The 19,489-nt window shown below is 30.3% G+C and overlaps 1 protein-coding gene across 1 annotated transcript in view; it reads right to left on the bottom strand.

The window, feature by feature from the left end:
* LOC117182747 overlaps nt 1-19,489 on the bottom strand; it is a 63,600-nt gene that overhangs the window by 22,227 nt on the left and 21,884 nt on the right. The window contains exons 2-3 of the mRNA XM_033375852.1: nt 18,066-18,210; nt 15,830-16,161 (exon numbers count right to left, since the gene is read on the bottom strand). Of these exons, the coding sequence (XP_033231743.1) occupies nt 15,830-16,161; nt 18,066-18,203 (470 nt within the window). The 5' untranslated portion in view covers nt 18,204-18,210. The remainder of the gene's footprint in view (nt 1-15,829; nt 16,162-18,065; nt 18,211-19,489) is intronic.

Genomic DNA, 19,489 nt, shown 5'->3' with positions numbered 1-19,489 from the left:
TTGGTCGAACACCCACCGTATTCACCAGATTTAGCCCCCAGTGACTTTTTCTTATTTCCAAACTTGAAAAAATGGCTCGGTGGACAAAGATTTCCAGACAACAAAGACGTCATTGCCTCTGTAAGTGCTTATATTGAGGAACTTCCGAAAACGCACTTTTCTGAAGGATTAAAAAAACTTGAAAACCGATTAACCAAGTGTATAGAGCTCCAAGGAGATTATGTTGAAAAATAAAAAAAAATTTACCCAAAAAAAATTGTTTTTATACTTCATTCTAAGGACTTATTGAACTACCCTCGTATGTTTTGGGTGCATAATGTTTGTCTCATAATTTTTTTCCTATCATGCATAGTTTTCGAAAAAATTCAAAAAGTTGTTATGATAGTTGTAATGATATGATGTCTTGTAAGGCTTTTGAAAATTAATATTTTACTTTTAAAGTATTATGAACAAGTGTACAGAAAATTTTTGAATCATGAAAAAATGTGGTCTCGAAAACTTTCAAAATACGCTTACTTTTAGAATTTTTATTCAAAATGGCTGACCAACGAACTTGGCATTTAGCTTAGGACAATAAAAGAGTGTATCAAAGGCAAATCTAATAGATTATTTTGTTCTAATAGATTATTTTGATATATTTTTGTTTTGGATTTTATATAATTTTGTATGCTATCAAAATATGAAATTTTGATTTTAAAAAAAATCAAAAAATTTTTATGATAATCTTGTAGGGCATTTAAATACAACATTTTTCTTGTCTCGACTTTTTTTCACATAGTACGTTATTTGACCTAAAATGTTCATTTTCGTGTTTTTTGGAATTTAGTAAATGCGAGTGTACCAAAAGCCAATCTAACAAATTAATTTTTCAAAAGTTATCGTGTTCACAGACAGACAGACATACAACAGACAGACAGACATATAGACACATTCGAAAAAACCCGTTTTTCGGATTCAGCGGGTCTCAAAACGTGGACGTTTGACAGAAACTGGTGGGTCAAATTTTACACAAATCTAATACCTTCTCTGATCAAATGTAAAAGACGAATTCCAATTTTCTTTCAAACTATGCAAGATACGAAAAAAGATGAACGTACGAGAATTATGCAGCTTAAAAAGAAAGACACAAGCTGCCGTAAAAGTAAATAGATGCATGTTCTTAACTTAAAACAGAGCTACAAATTTCTTATGAATCATTTGTTGATAGTATTATTTCTTATGGGGGTAACGTAAAAGAACATAAATAACCCCAAATCAAAGGATGAACTGATAACAACCATTCAGAAAGTAGTTAACGGCATTATAGCTGACGGTTTGGAACGTGTCTAAGAATTCTAATTTGATTCCCTTTGGAAAACTATTTAAATGGTCTGATTAAATTATAACAATACCTAGATATAAGTGTAGAATTTACGCTATTAGATGCAATTTTACTTTTCCCATTTTCTGCACGCATTACAAGAAAAGAGCTGATAATTTTTATAACTTCCCGTGAGACATTCTCTAATGTGCTTAATGTAGAAAAGTTTGAACTTTGGACAAAATCGAGTGAAAAGCACGAGATGGATGATGAGAATCTGTTCGTTAAAGCCCAAGGATCTTTAACCATAGCGAATTCATAATCACTTAATTACAGTTTCTGATGCTTCACCTTTAATTTTAAATACAATTCGGCGATCTTGAATTTGATCTTATCTGTGCTAAAGTGATTTCCCCTATTGTGTAGTTTATTTAATTTTATTTAAGGGATTTATCACTAGGTTGTTCTTTATTCTTACTTGGTGGAATTTGTTTCAGAATGTATCTCCATTTACGCACTAAATTTTTTTTAATGCCCAACGAAATTATCTCCAAATTAAAGCCAAATCGGTTAATACTTACTGGTGGCGTAAAAACCGTGAAGTTTCTTCCCCTTTATTCAACATGGACAAAAGTCAAATTTTTGAAAATATAATATGTAACCATAATGCTATATAACAAATAATAATTAATTTCCATTGATTTCAAAAATGTAACCGTAAATATTGGGAGCCTCTTTTATTTTTTTGAGGTTTTTTCCCAACTAAAAATGATGTATTCGGAAGTGATATCAAAACCATTTATTCATCGAACCACAATTTGGCTGTTCTAAAATTGTATATGAGGTATAATTTGCCTAAGGATGACCGACAGATTGAGGTCGAAACGTCGCAAGATGTAATAATTTTCTTAATTTCATGTAAAATATTGACTCGGATTATTCCTTGTCTTTTTATTTTCAACTTGATCGTAAGACCAAAATAATTAAACTGATGTTCATGTCAGAGAATCATTCATCGTTGATTTAGAAATACCTAGTCCTTTTTTAACTAATGTTGCAACAATACAAAATAGGAATCAAATGTATACAAAGTCTCAGTGAAAATTTTACTACTCGAAAAAAATACTTGAAAATAAACCTAGACAATCGAAAAAAATCGGAAAATCTGTGAGTTTCTTTCAACCTTCATTGTCCTTCGAGGGTTAAATATGTGTTTTTTCATGTAACTCGCAAGCTGAAAATATTTTCTAAACGTTATCAGTTTTTTAATCAATGGTAACGACACATTAATTTCTTTGTCTCATTAAATTATCGACAGATATTAATATTTTTTTGTATTATTTAGTTTTCCAAGAAGTATCATAAAGTTTTAAACAAATTTCAATAATTTAAATAATTGCACTATCATTGAATATTTATTGTTGTAATTTTTAAAGATTAAAACACTTGTAAGTACCACTTTTTCCCAGCAATAGTCTTACATTTTTTTAAACTTGATTTCGTTTAACTGATTTAAGATGTTTCTTGTGGGTGGAGTGGTCATCTAAAACAAAAAAAAATAACTGATAACAATAAAATCTGTAAAACTTTTTTGTCTGGCTGTTGTTTCTTCCTTATTAAAAATTCTTATAATGGCAAAAAGTATAGTAAAATACTTGAAGAGATATGCAGATTCTCCTATAATATTTTTTCGTAAGAAGAATATGCTCGTGACTAAAATTTCCACTTTGAATATTAATTTCCAAACGATAAATTAAACCGAGAAACTTGAAGACATTAAACTGTTGCCGGAAGTGGTCGAAGAAGCGACGACCGACACTTTCGTAGATTTAACTTCGTAAGCGGAAGATTTATCGATTTTGAGAAATATAATTTTCCAGCCAAAAGACAGATATATCGATTTTCATAGCAGTTTGGAGAGCAATTTGGGATGGGCAAACACCGCAATGGTGCTAGTTACCTTCTCTTAGGATTCACCCCCATTCATTCTCGAAGAACTGAATTAATGGGCTACATTTAGTCGGATTGGCGCGGCGATGCCGAACTTCTGCAAGTTCAAATCGGCAAGAGGGCCTGACATGATTAGTCTTTTGTAGATGAGCGTCAGGTTCTATATTAAATTATTCTTCAGGGAAGAATCAAGATCATCATCCACTCAAACTTGACATAAAGTTTCATCCAGAAGAAAGATCTCATTGGATGAAGTTTTAAAATTGATAAAAATTAAATTTTGATAATAAAGGCTTTTTAGATCAGAATCAGATAAGAACCAGCAAAAAAGTTTCAAGCAGTTTGAAAACAAAAAAATGAGACAAATCATTTGAGATTTTATAGAGCTTTATAGATCTATTTAAAAAAAAGTTGAAACAAGTTAATGCTTTTAAAGAAAAATATTGCCTAAGATTGTTTTTGTCTAAATAATGTGTCATAAAAAAATTTGTTAAATTTTTTCAATTGTATTTTTAAACTCTGATTACTAGAAAATATATCAGCAATTCGTAAAAGTAATAGCAAAAACATTATTGTAAACTTTTCTTGATCCGCGAGCTTTTTCTTGGCTCGCGAGACAATTTGCGATTCGATTCGACTAGTACAAAAAAAGCTCGACTCGCGCGGGTTGACCTTTCGATAAGCGATGATATGAAGTTTTAAATGTTTTTTTTATGATCCAATTTTAATTATGTAAAATTAAAACTCTTAAATTTTATAAAGATATAAATAAAAAATTGTAAATTTTGATGTTTGTGAAGATAAAAAGTGAAGTTTTTAATTATAAATCATACATTAATTATAAATCAAAATAATGACTCTTTAGTTTTAAATATTTAAGACTCAAATTATAAACATTTAAAAGAGTAACAATTGTAAACTATTGAATTTTAGATTTTAAAAATAAAAATGCTTAAAATTGGATGATTTAGAAAAAAAGCAAGTTTTGAATTCTGAATCTTGCAAAACAAAGACATTTTTTAATGTTGGCTAGTGTAATTACAGAGATTTTAATCAAAAAATATATAAAAATTGCACAATCTTTAATTGTCAATTGTCAAAACTAGTAATTCATTAGAGTTAAAGCGTTACAATTCAAAGCTGTAAGATCTTGAATAATTAAAATTGCAAACTCTTCAATTCAGAGTAAACATTTTTTTGTTAGTTTCGATGATTTAGAATTTTTAAGATTTATATGTTGAAGGTGTGTGATATCAAATATTTATTTGACAGTTTTATTTCAAAGATTTGCAATTGAGAACTTTTAAATGTGAAAGATCTATAGATATCAGATCTAAAAGTTTTATAATTTTGTTGATTTTGGAAATCAAAAGTCAATTTTTCAATTAAAAGAATGTCGAATTCTGGCGCTTTACGCTCGATAATGTATTTGTCTCGCGCTTCGCGCTCGGTCTTTGTATTTACCCCACATTTGTGCGCAAACCCTTTACTGAAAGTTTAAAGCATCGACAACTGTTATTTGGTGATTGTGAATTCTCTTTTGTTAAAGCTCTTACGGCTTTAACGAAGACATTCTCATCACGTATGTCATGCATTCTTAGCCACCCTGAAAAATGTATATCATTTAAATAAATTTATATTATAACCATTCATAATAAGCATTAGTATTGGAACAAAAGTATTTTTATTGTCTTATTTTTATCATTTAAAAAACGCAAGTTCTATTAAAATAAAGTTTATTATTAAGTAATTTATTGCCACTTATGTCGTTTTTTTTATCAATTTCATTTTGCATATGCAATGTAAATATGATTTAGGCGAAAAATGTTGTTAAATAAAATATTTTTGTATCTTGTATCCTTTTTCCAAAAAGTTTTTTTTTCACTTTTAATACATTTTTACATACAGAGTTTATAACAAACCTGTGGATGTTTTTTGGGTGAAGAACTTTTGTCTTTAAATTGTTTCTTTTCTTGTGTCGTTTCCCAAAAATTTAATTGTTCTGTTCTTAAAATTATTTTTGATGATGAAAACAGAAACTATGTTTCTTATCAAAAATTATTCTTGACAAATTTGAATGATTTTTCGCTATTCTCTGGAAGAGCTACTTTTTTCTATTCAATTCTTTCATAGATTGTGTCGTTTGTCCAAAACTTGAATTTCCTTATTTTTTATGTGGTTTTTAATTACTAAAAACAAAATCTACGCATTCTGTCAAAAAGTGGCTAATAAGAAATTTGTTGATCTTTTCAGGGCGCGCAATTTTAGTTCATTCAACTTTTTTCGTATCTTTCATAGTATAAACGCAAAATCGAATTTTTTATTTTTTATTATTTTATGTACGATCAAAACATTAACTTTCAATTTTAGACAAAATTAAAAAATTTGTAATAATAGTCTTGTAGTGCTTAAAAAATCAACGCTTTTCTTTATTTGACTTTTTTATATCGTGCGTTATTTGGCTTGAAATGTTCATTTTAGTTTGATTTTTTGGATTTTAAAAATGCTATAACTTTAATAATTTTCTTTTTATGAAAAAAGTTATAGGGATAAATTGTTGGAGTTTCCGTGTTCTATAAGCAGCCGTACATAGCATTTTTAAATTTGAAAAAATGGTCTCTACAATTTTGAAAATGCGCTCGCTTTTTGAATTTTAATCCAAAATAGCTGGCTTACAAACTCTTCAATTATTTTTAGGCCTTAAAAATGTATGCAGACACAAAGTGAAATTTTACATAAAAGCAACACCTTCTCGTTAGGATGAGAATGTGAAAATCGAGGTGAGGAAATGTTTTGTCACAAAAAAATAATCTTTTTTCAAAAATATATAATTAAAAAGAAAATTGAACAAGATTTCAAATTATTTCCAAAATGTTTGGAAAAGAACGTAGAAGATTTTAAAGCAACATTTTTTTATTTGACAAAATAGAAAAACTTCAGAATACATTTAAGTAAGTTTCAGAGAAATTCAGAAGTTTCAAAAATAATACAAAAATAATTTGAAACATAAAAACTGTTCAACTTTAAAACAAAATGTAGATTTTCGATGATTGTGAACAAAAAATGTGCAACCTATTAAGAATTATTTATGTTTTAAAAAGAATAAGAAATTATTCCTTAAATTCGTAGGAATGCAGCAAATGATTTTTTAGTTTGAAAAACTAATGTTTAAAGAAAATTTTTTAAAGTTTTAAAAGATTTTGAAAGTTTTCTGAAATTGTTTTTAAAAAGTCTGAAAGATTTTTATTCAATCTTTTTTTTAATTTTTCAGGATTTAATAGAGCATCAGCAATTGATAACACCGTTTAATCTAAACGAACTCACTCGTCAAGAGAAAGGGTGAGTTGCAAGTGCAAATAAACATAAACACACACCTAAGGTCACACCGTAAGGTCCCACTGGGAGTAGCTGCCGTCTATGCAAATAAAACCGGCTCACAGTAGAACCGCGGTTAATCACACACATGACCACGTGTGGCGACAATGAAACAGGTGACCACGGGGAACGATGAAATCACAACGACAGATCAGATAAGCTCTCGTGTATCTTAAGAACATGAAGCGACCCAAGGTTGACAGATTTCTTCATCAATCTCGCAAGTGCCTTAGCATGTTTTCAGTACGCGGGTATGGCTTTGAGGTCACAAGTTACAAGTTGAAAGAATGTCGAGTTTCAAGCATTTAAATTAAATAATATTTAATTAGAATACTTTAAACTCGCATAATTCTTCATGGTAAATGGTCAAAATTAAAGATTCTTAGATTTTAATGATTCAAAATGAGATTATAGGTGATTTGCCAAAAATTAGACCACTTTGAGTTCCAGTCATTTTTTACTTTTCTCATAAAGTTATGAATAACCGATCACAAGGACAATGAATTCAACTGAATACTTTGAGTGCAATCGCTACAGTTTCCTTTTAAGGTATTGATACCCCTCTGCCTTGTTTTCCTGATTGTCAGTGATGTGGTCGGCCTAAGCTGAAAATTTGATCACGAATATAGTTCGCTTCTCGAATTCTTGAAGAACGATGTCAGACCTCTAGTGTGCAATGGAGACTGCTGCCCGAAAATTGCAGTTCCAGAATATTGTGCACTTATTGGTTTGGACAATTGACTCTCTCCCTCGTAGAAGGCGGCATAGCAGGGTCTCGGCCAACACGCTAGATACCCTCTGCACCTATCGCCAAAGATATTATAAGTCGAGATGCGATACCTCACTAACGAATCTTTATTATAATTCAAGAACTGAAAAATTCTATTGGTTAAAAAGAGACATATACATCTTCATCTTTTTTTAACCTGTGAGATGGTTTTTGGGTAGCTAGTGAGGTTCCACATCTAGAGTTAAAATGTAAAAATTTTCTATCGCTGGGAGTTTCTTGACATGAAATGCGGTCATGGTATACTAAAATGGACATGAGAACATCCTCACATAAGAAAATGGAACTCTATGTACTTGAATTAAGTCCTTATGATCTTAGAAAGGTAAAAGTTTGTTCCTTCGACAAGGTCTGATCTTTTACATTTTTGTGAAAGTTCCCGTGCATTTTCTTGTGTAGTAACTGTTGAAGGAATTTTTCAACCTATGTTTTTTTTTAACTTTAGCTTTTAGAAGTGAAGCATGTAGATAGATGAATGCACTTTCCTTACTTCTGATGTTAAAATTCAGGCCAAGGGTCTCGGCCGCCTGTTTCTCAGCTTTGTAAAGGAACGCGCCTTTGTCAATCATCTCGTGTTTCCCGACCTTTTTTAGTAGAGGATCTCTTCCATCCATTTGCAACGGTTTAAGCTGTACCCAGAACAATTCGTTTATGGAGACATTCAAAATTCAGAAATCCACGTCCGCCTTGACGACATGAAATATATAATCGCAGAGCATCCATTGAACCACCCCAAAAGAGTATAGTCGAACCAAAATGGTTCTCAATTCACAGATACCTTCTTCAATGCCGATAGGTTTGAAAAATAAATCTGTCATATAAGACACTTGTATCCTCTTCGGAGAAACTCCTTTACCAATTTTACGTCCTGAGTGTCGTTTTGAGACACGTCCGGGTATGAAATGTTCTCTTTTGTGTCAATATGTATAATAATACTTTATCGATGATCTCTTACAGAACTATTTTTCCCTCAGACAGCAGAGGTAGTAAACCAATTAAACACACGCGAGAGTTGGTAGCAATGGAGAAAAACGCAGGTGTACGTGTTAAAATCAACGTAGATCGACTTACGTGCATTCTAGGACATATTGTGGATGCATAGATCTTCAGGTCAGTCATATATAATACTTGAGTGACATTATGTTTGTGATGATTAGTGCTGCCGCAGGCAACTCAGGAGACTACCGTAGTGCGAGAGATAGTGGTAGAAGCGTGATTTAAAAGAGCAGATGGCTCATAAATTTGTCCTGAATGACGAGTCTCTGAAACGTGACGTTCTTGGTTGTAACATGAGAATTTCCAAATGAGATCTGCTGTCCAACAGAAAAACCTCGTAAGTGACATTTGCCATTGAGACATTTTTCTGATAGATGCGCGTGCTAAAATAACCTCTGTGGCAAAAGTCATCTAAGAAGTTTTTCCGTTGGACAGCAGAGATAGTGAATCTATTCTTCCAAAGGGGCACGACTCTCTCTAAGCCTTTTACTATGTGTGGATGAACCTGCAAATTTTTCGACACACGATAAGTCTGTGAAGGATTGAATCGACAGCTTCCCGGAAGTCAATCCAGCCCATCGATAGGTCCCGCTGATGGGTTACTGCGTCTTTACAGGATTACCGGACAATTAGCAGGTTCTCTCGGCAGGATGCTACACCTTTTTCGAACCGCCTTCTTCCCACATCTCTTTCCACACAGGCTCAGTTCTTCGAACAATTCGGTCGTCCAGTGTAGCTGTAATGATCTTATTATCGCCTTTCTTCGATAAAAGTACAGCGCGCCTTAGCACCAGCCACTGTCACAGGGGGTTTCGACTGAGCTTAACACAAAGATGATAGCAACTCCCGGTTTTCTTTTGATTACACCTTCGTGATATCTCAGAATCATCTTGAGCCCAAAAATGGAAATATCGTCTAGGCCCTTTTTGAGATAACTTAATTTTTAATTTATTTAAAGATATTAATCAACCTATTTTTATGAAAATAAGGTTAAATGAAATTGTATTGGCTTACCATGTTTAGTTTCGCATAAAAAACAGATTTTAGCTGCTGAAAATCCTGTGACAACTAAAATCTTTCAATAGGTGGTCGGGCTTCTCTGAGATGTCCTCAAGAATGGAGACATATATTTCACCCAGCTCTTGGGGCTTATGAGGAACCTGGATGTTAATGTTCCTTCTTGTCCTGAAATCGCAACAATCTCTCAGGAGGTGCCTGCTTTCCGCGGTTGGTCTTAATCTCGCTTCTTCTCTTCGTCTGCGGTCTGTTTATACAGCGGTTAGGAAAGTGTTCCGCGTATATAACCCCTTTTCGAGAGGTGGACAGCTTGATCTCGCAAAGACTGATGCGAAACGTGCTAAATCTCTAGGTGCTTCTGCCCTCGTAACAGTCATCAAGTCATCTTTAAGTTGATTCACCCACTCAGTGTGAGCCTTTCACTAGCTCGTTGTCGTATTCCTATATAAATTATGTTCTGCACGCCGAACTCCAGGGTGATCATTTTTTAAATTCATCTCTTTTGGTAATAATTTTATGTCTTTTAGTTGAAATTGTAACCGTTTATATCAAAATTGATCTTTTTAGGGTGAGGATTTACTTATTTTGATGAGAATGCATATTTTTTATTAAACTCAAGTGTTTTAGATTTGAAATAGAAATATTTTTAAATTGAAATGTGAGCTATTACATTTTTGGTTAAAAACTAATGTTTTTTTGATTGAAGAATGAAAATTCAACTAAGTGGTCAAAATTTTTATTACTTTGTTAAAGATTCATTTATATGGTTGTTACAGATTCATCGCTTTATTCGAAAATTCATCTCTTGGGTAGTCAATTAAAATATTTCGTTGAAAATATCTTTTCGATAGAAAAACCGTCTATTTGGTTGAAACTGAGTTTTCGTGTGAAAATTGTGATTTCGCGTATATCTGAAATCTTCAGAAATCTAAGAAAAATTATACTTCAAAAAGAAATAAAGTTATAAAATGAATCGCTAGTCTAAATTTTTATTTGATATTAATAACTATATTTTCAATCAAAGTAAGAAGCGACAAGCGCGCGTAGCGCGCAATTGGCGATGCTAGTAATCTATAAAAAAGCAGTCATATTAATTATAAAGTCTATCATTAAAATTTTCTAGAGCTTAACAGATTCAATCTATATGGTGAACGAACCTTGAAGTTTCTAGAAAAAGGGAGGACTAAATCTCTCATCTGCAAATAAGGAAAAACGCAATCCTTGGATGCCTTAGAGTATCATTTACTCGTAAACGATAAAAGTTAGCACTTTATTTACTCTGAAAAAGGGTAGTTTTTTATAGCATTAAAGATTGGTTTGACATCGCCTTTCATAGCCAAATTCATTAACTCTTAGTGATTTGAAGAACCTTCTCATCTTGTCGAAGGAATCGTGATATTCGTAAAACCACGGCAATCAAGATTTGGTTAGAGTAACTCTATTGAATCTAACGCTCAGTGAAATGAAAAAATTAGAATTATTTACTTGTGTTATTATTTACTTTTATGAGCTCGTTTTCAAAGACTATATTTTTCTATACAATTACATATTTCGAAGAATCTATATAAAATGAATTGGAGTTACGATATCCAGCATACATTGTTGTCAAAAACTGCATTGGTTTGTTTGTTTAAATATTTTAAAGTACTTAAAAATGACTTCTCAAAATTTCAAAAAATGCTAATAGATTTTAAAGCAAATTTTTTTTATTTTGCAGCTCTGAAAAATTTAGAAAAAATTTGTGTAGGATTAAAAGATATTAAAAGATTTATAAAGAGTTTAAAATAATTTAAAACTCTGAAAGAGTTTTAAATTTGTTAAACATTTGGTAGATTACGCAGCCACACAAAAAAGTGTGCGGATCTGGTAACAAGACACACGTATTTCTATGGATTTTGTGGCTCTGAATTCAAATTCGGTATCAAAAATCACCCATCACGTCATGGTTGAGCCATAACCTCAAAAAATGACGAAAAATCATGCACTGAGGCAAATAAATTTCAAAATAATGCCAGTGATGGAAATGTTCACTTCAAAAACATGTCGACAACTGTGAAGGATCAACCCTTGCCAGATATCAACTTATTTAACATAACTTTACCCAACAGAACCTGACCTCACCTAACCTGAATTAACAGAAATTTATTGAACTATACGTAAAGCTCTGGAAGCATATTTTCCCAGTAGCAAATGTGTGCTACATCGAATGGGTAAACTCGAGCCTAACCTAGAAATAAATCTAACCTAGCCTAACCTAACCTCACGAAACACAATTAAACTGATTCTGTTCTCCCGTTGTGTTTGCGGTGCCGTTTCATTCAGCTTCGGCTTAACCTAAATAGAGGTTTAACCTATCCTAACCTAACAAAACGTGACCTAACCTAACCGATTACGCTGGCAACCCTGTTCTTGCGTACTTTGATATTTTGACATTAATAGCAGTAAAAAAATTTTGAATGAAACTCTTATTCATTTGCATGTTTAAGTTACAGTTCTAGATTTTAATTGAGACAAACATTGTTAGGTTATTTGAAATGGGGTCAATTCTACTTGTAGTTCTAAGTTTCTTCAAATGAGTAATGTGCGTCTAAATTTTTAACCACCTGTAGTACAATGAAATGAATTTTATTGTGTTACAACGGGAACACTTAAGTTAAGCTGTGTTGCGTTAAGCAAAATTTCGTTCGATTCTGTTAAGTTAGATTCATTCGTAGGTTAAGATCGAGTTAACCTATTAAATATAGCACACATTTATGACTGAGAACTGTACGCTTACATAGCTAAACGTGTGGTTGAATTTCATTCGGCTAGGTTAGGTCAGGTTTTGTTAGGTTAGGATAGGTTAAACCTCTATGTAGGTTAAGTCGAAGCTGAATGAAACAGTACCGCAAACACAACGGGACAACACAATGAGTTTAATTGTGTTACGTGCAGTTAAGTTAGGTTAGGTTAGGTCAGGTTTTTTTAGGTTAAGATAGGTTTGACCTCTTTGCAGGTTAAGCCCAAGCTGATTCAAACGGTACCGCAAACATAACGGGACAACACAATCAGTTTAATTGTGTTTCGTGAGGTTAGGTTAGGCTAGGTTAGATTTATTTCTAGGTTAGGCTCCAGTTTACCCATTCGATGTAGCACACATTTGCTACTGGGAAAATATGCTTCCAGAGATTTACGTGTAGTTCAATAAATTTCTGTTAATTCAGGTTAGGTGAGGTCAGGTTCTGTCGGGTAAAGTTATGTTAAATAAGTTGATATCAGGTAAGGGTTGATCCTTCACAGTTGTCGACATGTTTTTGAACTGAAAATTTGCATCACTGGCATTATTTTGAAATTTATTTGCCTCAGCACATGATTTTTTGTCATTTTTTGAGGTTGTCGCTCAACCATGACGTGATGGGTGATTTTCGATACCGAATTTGAATTCAGCACCCCAAAATCCATAGGACTACGTGTGTCTTGTTACCAGGTTGTGGCCAGGTTTTAAGAGAATAACCATTTTTAAAGACTTATCGGAAAATTGAAAATGAATTTTTGTCCTAAGGAGACCATTTTAAGAGCAAATTTAAAAATACTCAAATGAGTTCCTGATATAACCAAAAAAAAATTACAAGATCTTAAAGTAAAATTTTTCAATTTTGGAAGGCTGAATATTTCAGAAAAAATTTTATCAAGTCTCAAAAATATATCAACTATTCAAAGCTATTTTTCAAATAATTCAAAGCCTGCCAAGATTTCAACATTTTGAAAACTATTTATAGATTTTTAGAAGATTTCAAAAAGTAATCATTCGCAAGTTTCCAAAAGAATAAAAAGGTCCAAAAATTCTTCGAAAGCTGTGAGACAATTTTTCATTTTCGAAAACGAGTTATATGAAAAAATTGAAAAGGATCCCAAAACATTAAAAAAGATTTCCTGCAATGTCGAAAAATATTACCAAATTTAGAAGACGTTCCAGTAAGTCTAAAAGATATTCATAAAATTCAAGAAGATTTGAAAATAATTTTAAACTTGGAAAGATTTGAAAAATTTTAAACAATCTGTACATTTTGAAAGATTGAAGAAAAGCTTTTCAAGGACTTTAAATTTTTTTAAAGAGAATAATACTTTAAAAAAATTGATGGATAAGGAACTTTATGAAAATTTAAAAAGATTTACAAAAAGGTCTAAGAAAATCTGAAAGATTGTAGGGCAGTTTTTTAATTCTGCTTTGATTTCAACTTCGTTTTCGGAAATTCTTCCTTTTTGGATGCATTCAACTCTTGCTCATTTAAAATCAAATAAGATCAGATGTTTATTTTTCTTGAGTAAAAATGTAAATTTGGTTGTTGGAAATGCAACTATTTTGTAGACAATTCGTATTGCTTTGTCTACAAGTATATCTTCTTGTTTTAAATGAATCGTTTTTGTTAAAGAATTGAACTGGCTCGTTGAAATTTCGCTTTTTTTGCGGATAATTTGAGAGGTAAGATTTCCACCTTTTTTGGCAGAAAATTTACCCATTTGGGTAATAGTTGACCTCCTTTTTTAAGATTTTTTTTTCAAAGATTCATTATTTTACTTAAAAATTCATCTCTTCTGTTGATAATTTAACTAATTTAACGAAAAAGTCGTATTTAAAAAAAAGATTCATCTTTTTTTTATGATTAAAAATTAAAATTAAAATCTCGTCTGGTTAAAAATTTATATTTTTGGTCGGAGATTCACTTTTTATTTTAAATTTTGATTTAACGTATCGAAAATATACAAATTTTGTTTGTTTGAAATTTCTCAAGAATCTTTTGAATCTCGTGTGCTAATATTAATAATATTACATTGTTTTCGTTTTTAATTTAGCGTTTTACGAATATCTGTTACAATTTGCATTCTTACGTGCTTTCGAAGTTAAACTGAGGCGAGAAATTGCAACAAATTAGCTTGATATGTAAAAATATAAAAACTTAATTCAATTCATTTTAATTAATGAGATATTGTTATTTGGTAGCTCAACTTTATAATTTGATCGCAAAGCATATAATTAATGTTATGATAATATAAAAATAATATAAATGATACATTTTCAGAGAAAACTAGAAATGCATTATAATCATGATGAATTAGTTGAACCAGTTTTATATAATTTTTTTTATTTTTATTTGAAACGCGTGAAGTAATGTGAATAGGAAATATGCCAAAGCCGATACTGATCCAGTGTAAAAACAAAAATGACCTCATCAAGATTAGGGAAGTTCTTTGGCGTAACAGTACAATTAAAATGGCTTATTCGATCAAGTTACTTTTATACTCCACTTTTAGCAAGGAATTTCACTTAACTGTAATGTGTTTATTTTCCATTCCATCCGCATAAACAATGCACATATTTCTAGATTGATACATGTTTAACAGTCTCAAAAATAAAATAACCAATTTTCATATATGCATTCGCTATCTATATCAATCTTTACAAAAACATTAATAACAAGTTAAACCCTTGTAATGACAAAATGAACCATTTTTGCCACAATTAAAAGATTTTAATTTTAAATTACTCACGTTCAGGTTTTAAATAAAAAAATTAAAAATTTTAGTCAGATGTTATATTTCAACTTCCAATTATGTAAAATCTAGTATACTGATCCAGAATGAAATTGTGAACGTTTCAAATGGTTGAATCTGAAAAACTGAAATTTTACTTGCCTGTCTATTTACGTTTTCTTTTTAAAATAGAACAACATTGAACATTAGCTTAAATAATAGAGTGGACCAAAAATTAATTGCACATTTTTCTCAAATTTTTATGCATATCGCCCCTCACCCCCCAAATTTGTTCGAATCCATAGAGAAATCAATGCTTTCCTTTTTCTCTAAAAAAATTATTTTCATAATTCTTGCAAGCTCCATGATGTTTTAACCTGTATTTCCCATAAGAAAAAAATACGTTTTTACAAATTTCACTCAAAATACAAATCAATAATTAAATTTTAAATATCACTTCTATGAGTCTGTTTAATGGAGTCCCAAAAGAAAACAGATGTGAAAAATGAAGTTTGAAGAGTTTCTAGTGCGAATTATGTTTTGTTGCCATTTTTAAAAATAAAATGGTTAAAACTACATGAAGTAATACTTTATACTGATAATTGAAAGTTTACCTGAGTTGTTTAAACAACCTATTATTGTTTTTAGCAGTTTCCTCTCAGAATGTAGTTAGAAATTCAACCCCTTACGCAGAGAAACAGGGTTGGCTAGCAGTTTTAAGAAGACCGAAACCGGGGGGACAGAACCCGAAAGTTTGGTTATTTCGTAATTTAAGCATATAACTAGATTCATTTCAAGAAACATATTTTATGGGTAGATAATAGAGAGACAATAATTATAAAATAATGAAATATGAAAATTATTATAGTCAATTTCGATAGTATGAAACTTACGCATCCATGACAACCTCCAGTTTATTGTAGAGATCTCTACGATGTCGTCGTTGAATGTACTGATAGTTAGGCTTGTAGAATTTTTTCTTATTGGGCCCATAGTAATTTTTGTCGTTGTTCCAACTACCATATTTGTCATAATTGTTCTTGTTTTCCATGGAAATTTGGCTGACTTTGTTGTTTATCTTGAATTTATCTTTATTAAGTTCTCGAAATGGATCCAATTCAGGTTTGCTCTCATTTGGCAGATCGTAAGATATACCCCAATTCACACCCTCCGTGAAAATGTTATTGTCGGGTGTTAATGTGTGCATGGTCAGACAGAGAGCAATCTGAACATGGTTATTTTATTTGTGACACTTTAAATATCTTGGAAGTATTTCACAATTTAATATTGCTATTTGTATATAATTAGATATTACATGCCCTTCATTTAATAAAATAGAAAAAATACCAGAAGGGGCCGATTAAAAAATACATCACGCAATTTAGAACTCTTTTTACACTCCTCCCATTTTTCATCACAAATCATAACACAAAGCTTAAATCCTCCAGGGTGACGTGTAAAATATATGCCCCCTCATCTTTTTATGTAAAAATTTGAGCTTTGGTTTAATTTAATAAACGCCTAATGTATTAATGTGTGAATATTTAATCTATGAAGATAAGTTTGTAACAAAACAGTTAAAATTCTTATCTAAATAGTTACATTTTATACCCACAAAGATTAATTTTTAATTTAATGTTAAATTTTCGAAAAAAGGGAAAAACTTTAACCAATCATGGTTGTGTTTTCAATTAAATACACAGTTGAATTTCTAAGCTAAGAAGACACATTTTGTTTGGAAAGTTGAATTTTGAATTTCAAAGCAGGAATCTTTCATTCCGAAACGATGAGTTTTCAACAAAACAGTCAATGTTTTTATAGGAACAGATGACCTTTTAAAAAACTAGTTATTGGAAAAAGGAATTTAGCTTTGAACTAAGTAGTTAAATTTCTGATCAACAAAGATGAAGTCTCAATCCAAAATATAGTAGTAGATATTTTTATCAAAAAATGTGTTAATATTTTTACTTAAATAGATGTATTATCATACAAAAAGATGAATTTCCAACAACAGAGTAGACCTTTCGCACAAGAAAGAGTTTTCAGTCAATTTGGAAAATATTTTTTCAACATGTAGTTAAGCTTTCAATGTAAAAAGGCAAATTCTTTACCAACAAACTCAATTGTTAACGTAAGAGTTGAATTTTCTAACGAATCAATAGAATTTTTAAGACAAAAGGAAGAATATTTCATTTCAAAACAAAAATTTTAGAAAGAAACAGTTGAATTTTTTATAAGAAAAGATGACTTTAATAAAATAGTTGCCTTTTTAGCAAAACAATTATTTTTTTAACATAATAGGTAAATTTTTATATAAAACGTTGAATCCCCAAATACGCAAAATTATTTTTTAAAAAAGGAGTTTAATTTTTAACCAAGTAGTTAAATTGCTAATCAATAACAATGAATTCCCTATAAAAAATATAACAGTAGATATTTTAATCAAAAAAATACTTTCATATTTCTGCCGAAATAGATGTATTTTCACACAAAAAGATGAATTTTTAACAATAGAGTTGACTTTTCGTCCAAGGAAGATTTTCCAGTCAATTTCAAAAATATTTTTTCAAAGAGTCGGTTAGATTTCAATGTAAAAAGGCTAATTCTTTACAAAAAAAATTAAATTTTTAAAGTAACAGTTGAATTTTCTACCGAATCAATAGAATTTTCAAGACAAAATAAATTTTCAACAAAACATTTAAATAAGATATAAAAAAGTTAATTTTCAACCAAATAGTTAAATTTCAAACTAGAAATATAGAATTTCCTACAAAAAATAAGATAGTACATTTTTCTTTTAAAAAATTGGGTTTCAAAGAAAAAAAAACGAACTATTTTTTATTTTTTCAAGCATTGAAAAAAATTGTTATTCATATTTATCTTATCCAAATATGATATCACAATTCACGTTAACCCCTTTCCACCTAAGTTACGAATCATCAGTGAACTTGATAACCCAACCCCCTCTGGAAGTATGACGTAGTTTTTGCACGACCCCTGCGTAATTGAAGAACAATAACATGATTAAGAATAGAAAGCAACTACATGCTAAACATTTTAGTTTCAGTCATGAAATATTTTCACTCCTTAGAAATTTTCTTTTTATCATAAAAAATATTTGAAACTTACCGAAAAACTTGATCCTTCTGGAAAAACAACATAACGCTTTTTTCTAGAGAGTGAACGTTCTACATCGCTGTCTACTTGAAGAATGCATAGCGAGCAGCACATTATCAACCAAATTTGAAGATTGATACTAAATAACATGTCTTATCTGAAATAAAATACAAGGTTTTCAAATAATAATTTAATTTTGATCAATTTTATTTTTATTTTAATATCTAAATAGGGGCCGTTCAAAAATTACGTAAAACTTCAGGGGGAGGGTAACAGGTTTTGTGACGATATGTCACCTAGGGTGGAGAGTCTATAGTAAAATGTGATATCTCACATGGAAAATATAAATGTGAATAATTATTTGTTTGAAATGCTCAAATTAATGAAAATTGTAGAGTTTCTTTTACAAGTAAAGCATCCAATACATAAATGAATACTTAACACTCTTTTTCCTAGTCCCTATATTGAAAGTTAATTCACCTATTTTGGTTAAAAATTCTATTATTTGGTTAAACATTAAAAAATTTTGTAAAAGTTAGTTTTCTTTAGTTTAAAATTAATTTTATAAACTGAAAATGAAATTCAAATTTAAATACTTGGTTCAAAGTTGAAATACTTTAATAAACATTCATTTTATTAATTGAAGATTTCCTTATGTACTTTGGTTTAAATTGGTCTTTCGTTGTTAAAACATTAATCTTGTTGATTCGAAATTCAACTTCTTGGTTCAAATTTGAACCAGTTTGTTAAACATTAATTTTATTAGTTAAAGATTTATCTCTTTAGTTGAATTTTCGACCGTTTCGTTAAAAATTCGCAGTTCGCTGGAAAATAAATTTTTTCATCTGAAAATTTAGGTATTCCATTTTCAGTTAAAAATTGATCATATTTAATGAACAATACAAATACTTGGTCAAAAAATAAATTTTTGGTAAAAATTCATATTTTCGGGTTGTAAATTCAACTATTTTGTACAGAATTTTGCGTTTTGGCCTAAGACTTCATAAACTTATTTTAAAGTTCATCTTTTTAGATTGTAAGTTATATTATTATGCAGAAAATTTAGATGTTTTCTAGATAATTCGTTTCTGTTTTTTGGTTTAAAAATTCAGCAATTTAGCTGAAAATTTTTTTTCTCTAGGATCACATATCTTTCCTGGTTGAAAACTCAACTTTTATTTAGAATATTCCAGAAATTTAATTTTTTTGTAGAAAATGCAAGTACTTTTCCGAAAACTTATATTTTTTAGTGGCATTCAATTGTTTTTAATTTAAAACTAAAATATATTTTTAGATTAAAATATAAACTATTATTTTAGTTTTGCGTTTTTTTTTATTTATATTTTTTTCTTAAGGGATGACACAGATTTGCTAATATTTCAAGAAAAAAACTGACTCCGAAGACACTATTTTTCAAGCGAGAGATATTTTTCAAT

Source organism: Belonocnema kinseyi, chromosome 2 (genome assembly GCF_010883055.1).
Source record: "Belonocnema kinseyi isolate 2016_QV_RU_SX_M_011 chromosome 2, B_treatae_v1, whole genome shotgun sequence".
Taxonomy (NCBI): domain Eukaryota; kingdom Metazoa; phylum Arthropoda; class Insecta; order Hymenoptera; family Cynipidae; genus Belonocnema; species Belonocnema kinseyi.
This window is presented reverse-complemented; position numbering and strand designations above follow the sequence as displayed.